Source organism: Lepidochelys kempii, chromosome 2 (genome assembly GCF_965140285.1).
Source record: "Lepidochelys kempii isolate rLepKem1 chromosome 2, rLepKem1.hap1, whole genome shotgun sequence".
NCBI lineage: Eukaryota > Metazoa > Chordata > Testudines > Cheloniidae > Lepidochelys > Lepidochelys kempii.
The window spans coordinates 243158624-243176102 of NC_136381.1; the positions used below are offsets into that span (position 1 = coordinate 243158624).

Below are 17479 nucleotides of genomic sequence, written 5' to 3' on the forward strand. Positions count from 1 at the left end.
AAAGGAGAGAAGATTGCATCCTTTTCTTCCTCTCACAGCATAAACTAAATTTCTTTCTAGGCATGTTTGGAAAGGAGCCACTCCCTTAGCTGAATCAATTGGCACCAAGTCTATCAGTTCAAATAAACCCTTTGAGTAGAAAGAACAGGAAAAGCAAATTTTATGTATATAAAACCGGAATGCTGTATTGCAAGCCTAGAATCTTCATCCAACAAGTTCTTCGGAAACTATACAGGTGTCCACCTTTATACCAGAAACTGAAGATAACATTTTTATTTTCATATGGCGTTCTCACTATACAAGTAATTTAGAAAAAACCTTGAGAAAAGCAGGATTTTTAAGTGAGACATGATGGTATAGTCCTCACAAATGAACTTGTGAAGCTTATACACATCCAAAAAAATCAATGAAGTGTCAAATTTAAAGTTTTACATAATATAGAGTAAGAACATCAGTATTAACTTGGCTTCTCCTGTTCTTTCCACCCACTTCTCCTAGGGGGTCTCATTCACTCGTGCTGCTTTGCATGCATGGAAAGAAAACAGCTATCCATAAAGGGGTTTTATTTTGAAGGTCAGTGGGCAAAAATGAAACCTAACGAATCTAGCCCAATAACTACTCTAAGCTACCTAAAAAGGTACTAAAGTAATAGCCTAATCCCTAGAAGCAAGGGATGTAGATGCTGCCAATGTTCCATCTTGCAGTCACAGGCAGTAAGAAGGAACTGAGCGATGGTTGAGGCCTCACTGTCCTGTATGCCTTTCGCTACAAGAATCAAGAGGCCATTCAGCGTGCAGGTGCCAACCCAAAGGAAGGGCACTGCTATTCAAAAAGGCCTTGCCTGCAAGATCAGATTCTATTTGCACCAAGGATAGAAATTGCATCACTTGAACAATTCTTACATACAACAAGGTTACTGAACTACAGAGAGATAAGGTGGGTGAGGTAATATCTTTTATTGGACCAACTTCTGTGGGTAAGAGAAGCTTTGGAGCTACAAAGAACTCCCTCCTATCTTTAATGCACATAGCATGTAGAAACGGAGAACGGAGTTGGCACAATTTGGCCAGCTAACTTTTTGTGGACCACTAGCATGTGTTCCACAGATCATCACTAGATCATCCCCACAGTTTGGGAACCATTGCACTAAACATTAATTGAGATCACGATCCTATTTCATATAGACCATCAAATAATAACAGTAGTCATTAATGATCTGGGCCATATTCTAACCATGGCTAAAGCTACCACCATATTAGGTGAGCTATCTCATCTTCTACAGCATCCTTTAGTCAACTCTGTACAAATTATTCTCAAAAACTTCCTTACTCCAGTAACCTCCAGTTACACTGCTGAAAAACTTGTTAGCAAAATTTACCTGTATAAACAGTCCATGTAGTCGGCCCCTTTACTGTATTCTTCCCAGTATCTATGATACATAACCAGTACTTGTTCTTCAGATTCCAGAACACGCTATGAAGGAAAAAACATGCCATATTGTAAACGTTCACTTCCAAATGTAATGGCAAAATATCATGTACCTATGCACGTGCAGTATATTACAATTCTGACAGCATAACAGAGTCAATCGATTACTATGAGTTTCAGTAGTGTACTTCAAGCCATAAAGACAAACTGAGACAGTCTCTATTTCACGGAAACTTGATTTATACTACATGCTGGAAAAAATATAGTTTGATTGAGTCAATGGGTATATGAATGACAAAAATAGAATTGCTGAAATATCCTCATTAGTACATGTTTATAATGCAAATACTCAGCTGGACAATGCTTTGGTAATCTAATTTTCTGCTTCCCCATCCTCTCCCCTCCCTCCTTTTTTCAACTTTTTTACCAGTAAACAATAAAGAAGTATAAGCGGCTTTTGGAAAACTATTTAAATAATTATAGTTGAAGTTATCCAGTCACACTAAACACATTTACAATCCCCCTCAAGCCAACAAAATGTAACAAACTGTACTACTTTTGGGTTATGAGACCATGTTTTATACTCCCTTTAAGGAGTAGTGAAAGCAGCAAGAATATGTACTCGTCAGCTACATCTATCCACATAGGACTTGCAGAATTTCTTTGTTAAGTACAGTGACAAAACATGCATATTTTTAGTCATATAATAGTTACCTTGTGCAAATGGCGTACATGATTTTCCAAAAAAAATTTAGTCTCCGTATAAAGTCTCTCTCCAAGAGGTTCTGGATAGGCCACACATAAAGCATAAATGTCCCTGAGTTTGAAGTCAAGGTTTAAAAGGTTCTTTAAACAGGTTTTGTAAATTTAAGGTTATACTTATGTTTTTCACATTTTGGATAAATCAGAATTATAATGTGTCACACAGGTGTATGCACAATACTTCTTTGGATACCATTTCTTCGAACAGTAAGACATTAGGCACACTGTTTTAGAACACCTTGGCCAAAGTACACATTTAGACACCTAAAAAATAGCCTGGTTTTCAAAGTGCTGGGCGCCCAACAATTCAGTGCTCAGCACTGTTTAAAATTCGGTCCCTTATTGTCTAAGGATGAATTTAGGCGCACTTTTTAAAGTCTTGCATCATTAGCTTTACTAAAAGCATATGGTCTTAAGTTACCACTTCATTGCATTTTTAGAGATCTATGAACTTAGTGAATTACCACCACACATACTAAGAAAAATCAATTTATATAGGTTTTGGAATCCTAGTATTTAACAACTGTATTAGTAAAAGAAGTCTTTTGTAGTGGAAACTAAAAAATAAAGTTGATGGATTTTTGACAAGTATTTACCTTGCTCTGTGAGAAATATAACTTCCCTGGTTTCTGAAGCTGTGACCTTTTAAAATAAAAAGGTTAGGTAATTTCAAAAACTGAAGAATTATTTTTCACACTCAACCAAAATAGATGCTTTTTATTTGCCAAAAATCATCCCCATCCTATATAGAATTATGAGTATATTAGAATTTTTATGCTTGCTATTTTTGGGGTATGGAGAGAAACTGACACTGAAGAATGGATTCACTTTTGCTCTTATGACTTGCTTAGTTAAGTGTGAAGCAAGCACAAAGCTTGTAGTTGGGAAAGTTGACTAGAAAAGGTAATTTCTCAACAATTTATCACTTGGTCAAGGAAACAATATACATTTTAGAATAAAGATGATTCCTTTACAGATACTAGGGTCACTAGGCAATTTTTTTTAGTATGTATTGCTTAGTAACCTTTGAAAAGTAGAAAGGCAAAAGAAAAAAAAAATGAAAAACCCATTCATGCTGATCCATTTTACTAAGTTTATGTAATCATCCCTGCTAGAAGTACAGTATCTTAGAAATAAACCTTTGCATACAAAAGATTATATCAACTGCAAGATAGCACACATGACCCATCTTCCTCTAATCATGTACTACATTAAGTTTAGGATGGCATGTTTGCATGCCTGCTAAAAGTTTAAAAGGAGACGGACAGCAGGCAAGCCATTTTCTCATTCAACACCAATAAAAAATATACAAAGAAGTTTCAAATAAATTTTCCAAACCTACTGGTAATTCTTAGTTTTAAATGCAAGTACAAAAACAAACAAGTCAGAAAGGGGTTTATGTGGTAGCTGGCATCTTAGAAGCCAAGAATTGTAATCTGTGTGTGGAGTATTATATTAATATAAAACTTTACAAGAAGGGTTCTCCTCAGCATGCAAAGAGGGAAGGAAATTATTGGATGGAAACCCTGGTAAAACACATTTATCATTTAACAGTGTGGTTGGCACCATGCCAATGATTCATAGGGATGACATATTAGAAACAGCATGAATTTCCATGTTGATCACTTAGAGTGAGGATTAGCCAGTTTGAAAAATCTTGATACATGGGATGAATGGATACAGCAGGTCTTCTCTGGGAAATTGAGGACATTCACTATGCCGTCATGTTGAACTCATACACAAAGAAATTCCTTCCTGAAGAAAATGGATTATATGACATCTTAGCTTTCAGCAGGCTCCCTGATTTTCCAGGGAAACAGTATACAAATGTAGCTCACTTTCCACAATACTATAGCACAGAAAACAGAATAGTGGAGACAAAGTAGTCTCTATTTTTTCTTGTCAACAGACAGGCTGTGTTTGGTTGCAGGGGTGGAACCCAAACACAGAAGGTGCAGCAGTACGATGGTAGAGGTGGTCTCTGAAATTCTCCATTACAGAATACCACCACATCCTCCTGCATGGGGATCAGTGAATAGTTCTGTGCACTTGGATTCTGGGGAGATCCTTGGCTTGAGGAAGGAAAAAAGCAGGCATACAGGCGGTAGTTTAGACATGGTTAACAGGACACCAACTCTCTGGCATTCTTGTCCTTGAAAAATTACATCTTCGCATTGATCTTTGACACACAGAGATCCAAAACTTGGGAACACACCACTGGGACACTAAAGTGAAAAATTCATTGAGACACTTACTTCCAGGTGAAGCTGCAGACTGCTTAGCCACGCTATTGCGGAGCCAAGTGTGAGCCTTCTTGGATAAAAGCAAGCAACTGAATCCACTGGAGAAGGATTGTGGTGTCTCTAAAGAAAAGAGCCCCCAGGATTCTGCTGTTTATTTACTATTCTATAGTCAAGATTTTGACATGGATGAAGAAATGTGCTTAGTCCAGGCAAGACTGTAGGTCTTTTATGATCTGATAGTTCCAAACTCAGGGTAACAGGAGACAAATTTTGACTTGTGGTCCCCTTTGCACTCAAATTGCATAGACTCACATGCATCTCTCTTGGTGGAATCTTTAGCTTTTTTTCCTTCAGGGAGCTGTGTGGCCAGCTTCTGAGAATCAAACTTGAAGAGTCCTCATGGGCCGAAGGCAAGATGTTTATACAGAACACCACAGTACACAGCAACCTCATGAGGGTACCAATAATTCTGGATAGACAAAGTGACAGAAACCAGTTTCCATCCTGAGCTTGCTGATTTTCCATGAGCAAGATGTGCCCTTCAAGTGCTAGAATTGCTCACTGTGCCATTCGTCCTGGGGACCACAAAGAATACAGAGTAAAATCCCTTAAATGCTGCTCTCTCAGTGGGACAACTTAAGTGCCTCAGTTTCCAAAAATTAGAGATCGCTGTTGACACTATATGTCACTACAAGACTGGAGAAAGCTGGGGATAGTTTGTTGTGAAGAGCAGGATTAAAGGAGCTCCACAGCATATCCTAATTCATATCCTGTGTGTATTAGATAGATTGTTTATTTTTAATACATAGAAAGTCTTGCCCTTACTTCAGGGCCATAAGAAGGTGTCAAAATGGCTTTTGTTGGATCTAAAGAGGCTCAAACCCTAGTTCCCCTTCCCATCATTCCAAGCCTTTCCAACATATGGAAAATTCTCTTTTCTTACAGCTCCAGGCTCAGAAAATCTTCTGAGGTGCCATAATTGCTTTGGCCAAATAACTCAACAAAAGCTTTTTTAAAATAAAACACAGATGAAGCTACTTGACTTATTCATCTGCCTTCCAGGTAAGCAAGCACACCTGCCTAGGTTAGAAGCGCTAGCAAAAGTAGAGAATTTAATAGCGTCAAATGCAAAATCTACCAGAAATGCAGATAGTAGAATTCTCTCTCAGTACTAAACTTAAATTTTCTTGCCCTGACAGATTTAACTCATTACTCAAGGCTATCCTGTTAAAGTAAGTTGTTTTGACAGAAGCCTGAATAATACCTGCCAAAGCATTAGACTTCTTCCCCAGAAGAATTCTTCTTCCCCGTCTTTAGGGAAGAAGTATCCCTTAGCTGGAATAAACTTTATACTTAGCTAAGAAGCTACAGCTGAAGTTATAGCTACTTGAGGAATCTGTTCAACTACTTCTTGACTTCTGTAAGCATGCTGAATATAAGCAACTACCTGCACTGTTTGAATTTCACAGGGGCTTCCCACTGTAAGCAAATAATTTTCTTTATCGATTTGTGCACTAGTATCACCAACTCCTGTTTGACCCTTCAGAAAAGTATTTAACTCAGGTTGGATCTGCAGCTTCTCTAGCCAATGGAGTCAAACAGTAACTGAATCAGACAGGCATCCTCTAGAATACAGTATCAGGAATAAGAAGGAAAAAGTTTATTTTTGTGGTTCTTCCTTCCCCATCCTGGCACAGGAGTAAGCTCACTTTCTTTCTTGGTTGAAGTGGAAGAGCCTTCTGAGTAGCAGTGGGACATTAAAAAAATAATTCTATCGAAGGCAAAAAAATTATGTTTAATTAGAGGAAAAAAACCTGTGAAATACTCAGACTGTTGGCTCCCCAAAAAAGGGTCAGTTCATATAGATAATTTAGAGATAGTGGAGGCGATTCCTCAGTCAAGCTTGTCCTCACAGTTGGCTAAAAGAAATACCTCTTCCCTCACAAAGGAAGTCCCCTAAGAAAGAAAAGGGTGATTAAAAACTCCTGTTAATATGTCCCAAAAATATCCATTTCCAAACCAAGACGTGCCTAGTCATTTCTGTCCTGGGGTCTCTCCTGTCCTTTTGGGAGATGGAATGGAATCCTGCTTCTACTATGCAAGGGTTTATCTTGAACAATGGAAGCCAGCTGTCCTTTCATTTCAGCCGCTATATCTGACAGCTGGCTAAAGCCAAATAAGTTGAGGCACAACTGGCACATGTCCCTAAGTAGAGAGAAGAGGTTGCAAGAGCACGTGGAGTATGTATGTGACACTATGAATGGCAGCTGTCACTTGCATTGTGCCTGAGCCAGCAATGCAAAACTAGGCTTGTCTCAGGATAAGGAGAGGATCTAGAAAGGGTGGATAAATATTACCAACCTAATCTCTGAGATCCCCAAATCCTCCTGAACACTCACATCTCAAGGTTCAAAAACCCATCCAGATTAGAATCATATAGTAGCAGAAGTCTCTGAACTGATGCACATCAGACAGAAGCAGAACTTCCAGAGAATTCTTATACAGGCAAGTCATCTGGAACCAGCTGACAAGGGAAGCTCACATCCCATTCTGAAGACTGGCAGCCATGTCCATGCAACAGACTCCCACTTGAAGAAAGCCTGAATTATGCTGGCATCCTATTTAAGAGTGTAATTAAGATAGGAGTGTAAAAAAAAAAAAAAAAACCACAAAAGGTAAATCCAGACTCCCAGATTTCTAGTCTCTTGCAGAATCCTTTGTGAAATGTTAGGGGGAAAACAGAGCAGGAAATACTACTAGCATTTTATACCCAATTGAAATATTCTATATACAGTATCCTTTATTTCGGATGTCCCCAAGTCTATTTGGTTGGCTGAAAAAGTGACTATTCAGGTGTGAAAAGCCAAGGCACCTGGAATTCTGCAATTAAACGTGAATCTGGATATTGTGGAACAGACTAAAGGAAAAACAAAACGCCACACTATTCTGCACTGTTGAACGTCATCTTTCTAAAGATTTACTTTTATTGTTAAACAGTGTGCGAAATAAAAAAAGGCAGTTAGCTACCTTACCCCAATAAAATCTGACAAAAAATACTGGTGTCCTGCTAGCTACTGATTAGAAGCTTTGCCACACCAAATTGTTCGATACGTTAACATTCTAAATTAAAAAGTTACTCTCAATAGTTAAGATACTTACAGTAACAAGTTTTAAACAAAAGCAAACTAGCATCTGTACTGTGATAAAGCTGCACAGTGAAATAATGCCAGAACAATTTTATTTCTGTGGAGGTGCAGAAAGAGGAAATCTGAAGGTCAAAAGGTAACTAAAAAGGAGTCATGCTTTAAATAAAGAGACAGTCTGTGAGCTGCTCCTTATCAGAGGCAGGTAACAGTATTCAGTTGGTATCCCAAAACTCATTTATTCTGTTTTTGTCATCATTTTAAAGAGACTTGTTCTAAATAAAAAGACAACCCTATAAAAAGAAGATCAATAAACCTCAGGCTCTGTTGGAATAGAGGGGAGAAGCAAATGCCAGAAATGAGGTTCATCCATTGAGAGCACCATCCCTCATTGAAATACCACTCACCCACTTTGACCACTCAACTCCATCTCAACTCCTGTAAATAGGTCTCCATTTTTGCAGTGTACACTGCTACAAAATGTGGTCTAGAATCAATTGGATTCCTTTTTCTGTAGCAATATAAATACTAAGTTATTCACAGTAAATATTAGGTTTCTAATACCATACCACAATTAAAAACTAAATACTTCCTCCTCCTCCCCCTAATTCTTCATAACCATCTTCTGGTTGTAGCAGTTTATTTTAAAAATTGATGGTATAAACAGATCAGACTGATCAATAGTGCTATAATGAGTAAGTGTGCTAAATAGTGAGAGAGTTTTAATATGACAGTTCAAAATGCCTTTGCCACATTACTTCTCTAGGTTACGAAGTCTAATAAAAGACAAGAAAAATAAAGGCAAATGGTGTAACATTTCCTTCATATACATTTAAGACAAGTTAGTATAAGGTTAAAGCCCTTGCAAATATCTAAAATCTGAACTCTCTTACGAAACAGGTTGTTCCAAAACTAAACTATGTTCATTTAACCAAGACATCTGAAGCTGTTGTAGCAGGTGAGTGGGATGCAGCTTGTAAAAAAAGCTGGCTTTTTAAAACTAGCTTTTTATTTTTTAAAGTGTCACTGTAAGAGCATCTGAATTACTAAATGATTGTTCCAAATCTGAAATAAACTGTAACACTGACTGTACAGAAAAAAAATTGGTAATGTCATTAATTTTTGAATACCCACTAATGAGACTTGTGTTGATGTATATAATTTACTTAAGCTAGTAGAAGCTCCAAAAAGAGCCAATCTTTGCTTAGAAACTACAAGCTACAGAAGCTCATCCTGCTGCAGAGGATATTCCAAGAAGATCTCTTCCTCTCCTATAGCTGCAAGATGCCAAAATAGTCACTATGTTGCCACGTTCTTAAACATGGAGTTAAGAGTTTTTGACCACCGGGGTCCTAGGAATTACATCAAGGGCCTCCACTAAGCATATTTTGGTAGTCTGCTAGTATGTGTTCTCTAGTTGACTGATGTTCAGTCAGCTGCAGAGTAAGTTCTGAAGGGGGATCAGTACAAAATTGGTCATGCATGGTTCAAAAATAATCTCCATGTTCCTCACACAAAAGTTACAAACTGGGGTTATACAGGAAAAAGGCAGTATTTTTTAACACATAAAAATATATATATATTCAGCTCCAGATAGTGATTTATGAAGTAACAACTTCAACGTCTCCTGAAACATGAGCAATGCTGCCAGCTTGAATTTTTAAAACAATGGCTCCCATGTACAATTTAAAAATAAATAAATAATGCTGTGGTGGGTGATTTATCAGGGCAGGAACACTCATCTTATTCCTTTGCAGGCTCTTGGAGTGCATAACTGTAAATTTGCAAGTATTTTGAATTATTTTTTTAAAAAAAAGATTCTGGCTAACTTCTACATCTCAGAGCTACAGCCTTGCTTTATGCTTCCTTGTGAGATTGTAACATGCAGTTCTTAAACAGCTTATTTTGGTTTTCAGGAGTTGCACTTAAAGAGTAACAGAACCATTTGACAAAATCAAGTCTTCAAAACCAAATCGCTAGTGGCTTTTTAAATTATAGAAGTAACAAGTCTGACTTTTTAAATCTGGCTGTCCCAAAGACAGGGTGAGAAGTCATGACTCCAGACGTGCAATTAGAAAAGGGTTTCTAATGCAAGAGCCATCAGAAAACTTGTTGTCCTCAAAAGTGAGGTGGTAAGTGGACTTGCAACAAACTCAATGTTATGTTATTATTTAGAGACACAATAGAAAGCCATCTACTCTGAAATGCAAACAGCTTGTTAAATGGGACGTAGATTCAAAAGGCTCTTCCCTTTTTGTAAACTTATGTGGTAGAAAGCTAGGTATCAAATTTGTCCTGTAGTATGTGGACTCCTAGGTCTGAAAATGACTGCTTCTCAGAAGGATTCAGACTGCAGGGGAGTCTCTGAAAAGTCGCTTAGAATTCACCCATTATTCCCCATAACAAGGCAGCTTTCCCCTATGAAGGCAAAAAAAAAAAAAAGTCAGTAGGTTATGTCTCTTCATTATGCTAGAGGCCTATTTTAGTTGCGACAACGCTTCTCTCAAAAAAAGAAGATCCTTCATATCGTAAGACTATACGTAAAAGAGGGAAGGGTGAGTATCACCACAAGCTATATTTAAGAAAACAAAAACTGTATTTATCCTTGGCTGTTGGAGAAGAATAAAATGGTATTAAAGCAGGATGCGAGTTGCTAATCTGCAGAAGTTTTTGCCTTGGCCACTATTAAGGAAGTGATCTGAGTTATAACAATTGTGTCTTTGCATGCTATCAAGAATACTTAGAACTAATAAGTGGTTTTACTTGAGTGTACAATTAAAAATAGCTTGCTTTTTAGGAGGAGGAGTCTCAACCTAAACTTTTTTGAATGTAGAACAGTTCCAGCGTAGTGGAAGATTGATATAAAATGAGTTTAACAACAAAAACAAATACCTCTTTGGAAGGGAAAGAAAATAGTTAAAACAGCTCTCATTACACCTACTAAGATTTATCCTGCTTAAATCAATGTGAAAAACTCAGACTTGATTATTTCCACTTCTATACAAAAACAGTGAAAAACAAGTAATTTTGTACAAAACCCCATGTCTTCCTCTCAACGCCTCATCCAAAACTCATTGAAGTCCATGAAATAAGCTCATTCATTTTGATGGATTTTGGAGCAAGCCCACATTACTGTGTTACAAACTGCGATGGCCTCTGTGCTAAAATATATTCATATGTAGAAAAATGAAGTTGAAATTATGTTTAAAGGATACGAGAAGCGGTCATTCCATGTCGCTCTTTCAACATAATCCAACATTACAACGGCTTTAATTGTTGTTAGAAGTTTGTTCCATGTTTCATCAAAATCAACTACTCGTGGTTTCAGGGACATTGTGGGGATTTAGTGTTAATCTGTAGGGGGGGGCGGAAAAAAAAAAAAAAGCGTTAGTCTCAACCTCCTAAACATGAAGAAGCAGTCAAACAGAACATTTCAAGAGTTTTTAGAAAGTAACTGATAGAGCCCTGACACTCTTCTTCCTTTAAAGCACACAGTAATTTCTTTAAAAGCATCACCTTTAAACTTTCTCTTTATATTATAACTATGTACACTGGTGTAATATTGTGAATTAAGGACCCTAAGTAAAAATTAAATGCACTTCTTATTCTAACATTAAAGGTCACACAAAGTCCAAGTCTATGAAGACTGAAGTTAAGCTTTCTAAAAAGTAACATCAAATCTGCCAAACTGAATGGAACAGTGTTTTATAATGTATATTTAACAGGAACATGGAATGTTTACAACTTAACATTCTCACATAATGCTATGATTTGCTTTGGTTGCTTCTGAACAAAGTAAGATTGTCCCTGCCCTAAGGAGCTTACAGTTTCTCAGATGACGTACAACATGCTGAATATATTAAAAGTATAAACAAGTTAGTATTGTGTGCCCTACATCTATCTCAGGCCACCAATATTTGTCATGAAAATTTGTCAGACCAGGCACAACTCTAGCCATCTACCTTTTACTCTGATGATTAACAATGAAAAAGTAGTTCTACATCTTTGCTTGTCAAGAAGTTGTGTATTCTTCTGGAAAACACAAGTATAAGTTTGCTATACTGACCATACATATTTTCCACATGCACACACAAAATAAGCAGGAGGTTAACACTGTAACACACTGAAGAAACGTATTTCAGAATATGCTGCTAACAGAATGAGCAAGTGTTAGTAGCTTAGGCAACACTTTCTTTCCAAATGGTTTTAATAATGTTATGTTATGTGAATACTTGGTAATCCTTAAACCAGGTAAAGTTGACTCCAGGCGTTGTGATCAAATCAGTGAGCCATAGGTTAGGCGATGAGCGTCAATTTTAAAAACATAGGAATTACCATACTAGATCAGACCAGTGGTCCAGCTAGTATAGCATCCTGTGTCTGGCAGCAGCAAGAAACAAAAATTAAGAAACCCTGTACAGACAATGGGTTTATGGGCAGGGATGGTTATTCCCGTAAGATAAAAAAGTTTCTTCCTTATCCCTTTCAGTTAAGGGTTAGGCTTATGCTCTTCACATGCTGTTACATAGTTACTAACAGCGATGGTGAACTGGACAGACTCTACCCTTGAGACTTTGAGATGATCATGCTGGTGAGCTCTATATACATATCAGGTACTTATTCTATTTGAATCCCGACACTTTCAGATCTTCATGATTTAGTACAGTGGAGGACAAACTTTTTGGACCGAGGGCCACAGCTGGATGGGGAAATTGTATGCAGGGCCTGGGCAGGGGTGTGGGAGGGAGTGCAGTGTGCAGGACTGGGCTCAGGGCAAGGGATTGGGGCAGAGGAAGGGTTCGGAGTGCAGGACGGGGCTCAGGGAAGGGAGTTGGGGGGCTGGGTGCAGGAGGGGTTCGGGTTCCAGCCCAGCACTGCTTACCTAAAGTGGATCCAGGGCAGCTCCCTGCCTGCTCTGGCCCCATGCCACTCTGGGAAACGGCAGGAACCATGTCCCTGCGCAGCCATGGGGGGCTCCCCGCACTGTCCTTGCCACACCTCCAGGTACCTCCCCTGAAGCTCCCACTGGCCATAGTTCCCCATTCCTGGCCAATGGGAGCTGCGGGGGGTGGTGCCTGGAGGCAAGGGCAACACACAGAGCTCTCTGCCCCCCCTCCACCCCCCTGACATGGTGCCGACTGCTTCTGAGAGCGGCGCAGGGCCTGCGGCACCATGGGGGTGGCAATCCCGTGAGCCGGATCCAAAGCCCTGAGGGGCCGGATCCAGCCCGTGGTTTGCCCACCCCTGATTTAGTACCTTCAAGGACCTAAAAAAATAGTCAACGGACACCGAAGAGTACAGCGTTCTGTAGCTCAGCTACTTGCAGTGCTTGGTCCATGAGAAGCAGAAAGACCTGTAGTTGTCATTCTTAATTAGAGATGCCTCCTCACAATCCTTCATATTGCCACTGCTTGAACACACAAGGTTCTCTAGTACTTATGAACTTTTCTATGAGAAGGAGGGACAGAAGGAGGCAGCCCATCCTTTAAGTCAGGAGTGCAGTGTAAAATGTTGGGTTGTGCACTGCAGTATTACAATGTGATCTCCTATAATACTGGAGTGACAATCCTTAGGCACTCAGTAACAGGTTTAATTCAGTCACCTTGAACAACAGTCAAAGTTCATCATCATCCAGAAAGCTCATCCTTTGTTATGTATCTTGATCTGTTGGAAAATTATTCATTTTTTTACATTGAAGCCTTGAAAGGATTATCGTTCAATGACCTTAACTGTCTTGCAGAGAGAAAAATTGTCTCCTTTCTCAAGGAGTAATGACTCTCTATTTGTAACAAAGCTGGTCAACTTGAAGGGTACCAACCTGGTAACATTTAGGAATTCACCGCATGTGTCAGCACACTCACCTACTACATAGTAACTGCTGTTGGTATTTTCTGGAGTCTTCTCTACTGGCTGAAAACTATCCTAACTAAGTAGCATTCTCTACTTTGGCAATAAATTTGCTTCCTTACTGAATGGTTCCTAGCCCAGTGGATTACATAGTTGCTGTGTATGGCTTCTATACAATGTCCAAACAGATTGAGGTCAGCAGGGATTGCTTGAAAGCAATAGAAACAAGGCCACTGACAGTTGGCCTCAGAAGGAAGGTAGAATATCAGTGCTTCAAAGGGTCAAAATTCTGAGAAGTAGTATAGGAGAGGCTTTACCTTACCAAGGAAGCAAAAGATCCAGATATCTTTAGATAAAAGCCAACTCCCCTGGGTCCCAAACTCAGGAACAGGAGTAGCTTTTTATGCTACTGGTATACTCTTATACAGGAAAGACTGTACACATGAATTCCCCCTACAGAAGTGCATGCTTGCGCATGAGACAAAAGAGCACCTAGCCACGAACAAAATAGTTGAAACTGACAAAGTGCTGTCAAATGCATAAAATTAAAAAAATAAGTCAACCTCTTTTCAATATGCAACGGCAGCAAAAAAGACAAAAAGTGTTCGACTATATAATACAAATACCATTATACAGAAGAATGGTACACTTTCATTTAGTATACCATATTCAAATATTGGCCACTTTCTCTAAAAGAGATATAGAAGAAATAGAGGGTGTTCAGAGATCCCTGACAAAAGTGATCTGAAGCATGGAAAAAACTTGCATATAAAGACTGCAAAGATTAGGTCAGTGTAGTTTGAAGAGGACACAAAGCGGGAAGATGGGAAAAGCATACAAAATAATGCATGATTTAAGAGACAGTAGATGAGGCACTTCTATTTATCTTCTCCAACAGTAACAAAGGGAAATTTAATAAAATTTAAAGGCAGTAAGTTTTGAACTGATAAAAGGAAATATTTTAAAAAATTGGCTTGTGGAACTCATCACTAGAATAACATGAAGAAAGAGAGCTTAGTAGGATTCTGAGCAGTATTGGACATTTATACAGATGAGAACACCAAGTTACATCAAGATACTGTCCTAGGTTCTAAAACAGCAGCCTTTTTCCTGCTTAAAAAAAAATTACTATTAACACACACCAAGTGATGTATTAGTATTTTCAGTTTCGTAGAAACATTCAAAACATTTGTAAAATGGACACTACTATGTTTAAAGAAAAGATATTTTCCAGAATCCAGAGATAATATATTGCTACTCTTAATATGAATTGACAAAAATGGCAACAAGTTATAATAAATCCCAGGAAGGGGAGAGATTTGAGGGATATGTCTTCCAAAACGAAGATGAACACCAGTAAAAGAAACTAAGAAACAAACCACAACAAAGCAGGTCTTTGGCAACCAACAAAAATTAGTAACTGGTCTTCATCTAAAAGGATTAATCACACAATTATATTAAAATATGTGGGAACACTTTTTGATGAGACCTAAGCAGAAGTTATCTCTGCTCTTTAAGAGTATGAAGGATCCCATGGCAGTTTTTGTATGAGCAGGGTTTAATTGCCATGTCCCCACATCCCCTCAACAGGGTTGGGTGGCATGCTGTGCACCAGTTTGTTGCTGCCCCAATTCTCTCTGAGTATCTCTACAGAAGAATGAATTATCCCCCCCCCCCCCCCCCCGCCATGAGGCATACAGGACCAATGAAGCAGTATTTCAGTGGTGCTGCATATATGTAGTCTGTATAGCAGTTTCAGATCCTTTGTGACAAAAAAACCCACAAATGTAAAATATTAACTGGCTTGAGATAGAGTGCTTATTGGAGATGGATACATTATTGCAGTTTTTCTCCAGCAAAGTATTTACATAATTTCTTTTTATAATTTCAAAACATTTTTAGATAGACAACCCGTACTGAATTTTCTGAGGATTAATTAGTTTATAAGGGGTGTTACAAAAACACTTGTGTGTGTAAGTGTAGCTACAATGCGGACACACTGCACTACTATAAAAAGTAACAAACTAGTGCATCTTGCTCTGAAGTAAGCTGCATCAGTGCAGGTCTACTCTACACCCAGGGGTTTCACTAGTGAAACAGGTAGACATACTTTAACCCCATCGTACATTAGAAGCAGCAAACAGCCTTTGGTTCCCGTCCTCATATGTGCTGTTTATGAGAGTGCGGCTATTAAATGTGATAAACGCAGGTTGTGTGACCACATGCAGGTCCCAATAGTTCTCAGCTATATAAATATGTTGTGAAAACAAAAAGACACAAGGGTGGAGTGCGGGGGCCAGCCAGGGGGAGAAACATTGCCTACTGAAGTTGGAACATCGAAAAGATTTAAGTTGGCCAGTCCAGCAACCTCGAAATGGCCCAGCAGCGGAATGAGTAGGCTGAGTGAGCGGTGGGTCCCTCACCTCCCTGCCCCTCCACACCCACATTATTCACTCCCAAACCAAAAGTGAAACTGGCGGGGACGGGGGTGTAACATTCCCTCGAGGGCCGGGGGCGGATTTCGGGGCCTGCGAGGAACAACTCAGAACGGGTGCAAGGAGTCAAACATGGCCGGGACCTCAACCCGGCGGGGCTTAGCGTGGGGAGAACAAAACCCGTCACGAGGGCCAGGGGTTTTGGGGAGCAGCCAACAGACCCCGGGGGAGAGGGGAAGGAGTCCGCCCTCGCGGGAGGCGCAGGGCCAGCAAATGCGCTCGGCGGTAACATGCCCCCCAGAGCCGGGCCCAGCGGATCCAGGCCGTGCGCGAGGAGGTCATACCCCCTCGGAGCCGGGGCAGCCCTCACTCCGCTTCCCCACGGCGTTCGCTGGGGAGCCAGAGGCGCCTCCAGCGCGGGGTTACCTGGCAGCAGAGGCCTGAGTCAGCGGAGCCGGCCGGCCTCCCTCCTCCGTGTCCTGAGGCTGCAGTCCCTGCCCCGCTCCCCCTCCTCACAGCGCTGCCATTACCCAGCCGCGGCCCCCAGCCCCGTCGCTCCGCCGGCGCCGCCAATGCACTGCAGACCGCGGGGTGTGGGGGGGGAAGCCTCCGGACACTCCGGCCCCATCGCGCTCGGGTCCTGCCGGATACTCACCCGCCTCGCTGCGTGCGCCTCAACTCACACAGCCGGCCACTGCTTGCGTCTGCCCAAAGGCGCTGGGCGAACGGCCGGGCCTGGCCGCGATGCACCTCTCCCCCCGGCCGGCCGGCTTTGGTACAGTCCACACTACGGGAAGTGCAGAGAGTCTAAATTCATTCGACTTCTGTTACCGCAAATAACTAATTGAACTCCCCTTAGCGCAAGGCCAGGCGGGGTCCGCATGCGCATGCTTCGCGCTGCTTGTTCGGATTTATTTCCCTTCTCCTCCATGCGCATGCGTTACTCACCAGCTTCCATATGGTTTCTTCTGCGCATGCTCCAGCTCTTCTGTGCAATAAATCAGTCTCCGTGGTGCACTGCACGCACGGCTTGAAATGGAGCCTCGTTGGGGCAATACAAGTTAGGCATATGGGACTGCGCTCACACCGATCTCCAGCATTGCAGTCGCGGCTCTGCCACTCCACCACGGCTACTGCTCTCACTTTTCCTCCCTGTGCGCTTGCAGCACATCCTGCACACACACCACTGCTGCGTCCTCCCATACAGCCGCGCCACACGACTCGCATGCCTCCAACCTTTCACAGGATTAAAAACACAGGAATAGATTCAGTACAAGAAACCCTCCAGCAGGGAGATGTGGGATCATCCGTCCGCCCAGGAAGGTCTCATCTTGCACTCTATTAGAGTCCCATTCCCTAGGGGCCGAGGGAGTGCCTCTTGCGGGGAGGGGTGGGAGGCGGGGCATGCAGCCCTTCCAGAAAGCCGGTTATGCATTTTCATGTTATTTACTATTGTATTCATACCACTGCTTGACTGAAAATAAGTACTGTAAATAAAGAAAACGCTTATAACACAGGACATACACTTGGAGCCTAATCACAGGCATTTATAACGAAATACCTAGATCGCCAAACATACATTCACAGCTAACTCCCCTGCTGCCTCTACTGTCAACTCCCC

The 17479-nt window shown here is 40.7% G+C and overlaps 1 protein-coding gene across 9 annotated transcripts in view; it reads right to left on the reverse strand.

Annotated features, from left to right (window-relative positions):
- The window catches only part of CUL2 (cullin 2), an 88885-nt gene extending 72163 nt beyond the window's left edge, over positions 1-16722 (reverse strand). The window contains exons 1-6 of one of the 9 annotated variants that reach the window (XM_073334442.2): positions 16285-16435; positions 13179-13240; positions 11539-11608; positions 10792-10930; positions 2143-2245; positions 1379-1473 (exon numbers count right to left, since the gene is read on the reverse strand). In XM_073334442.2, coding sequence (XP_073190543.1) covers positions 1379-1473; positions 2143-2245; positions 10792-10910 — 317 coding nt within the window. In that variant the 5' untranslated portion in view covers positions 10911-10930; positions 11539-11608; positions 13179-13240; positions 16285-16435. Of the gene's footprint in view, positions 1-1378; positions 1474-2142; positions 2246-10791; positions 10931-11538; positions 11692-13178; positions 13241-16284; positions 16441-16513 lie in introns of those variants that run through there. The other 8 variants (XM_073334441.2, XR_012157612.1, XM_073334443.2 and 5 more) reach the window with 8 other exon arrangements.
- Positions 16723-17479: the final 757 nt, after the last annotated feature.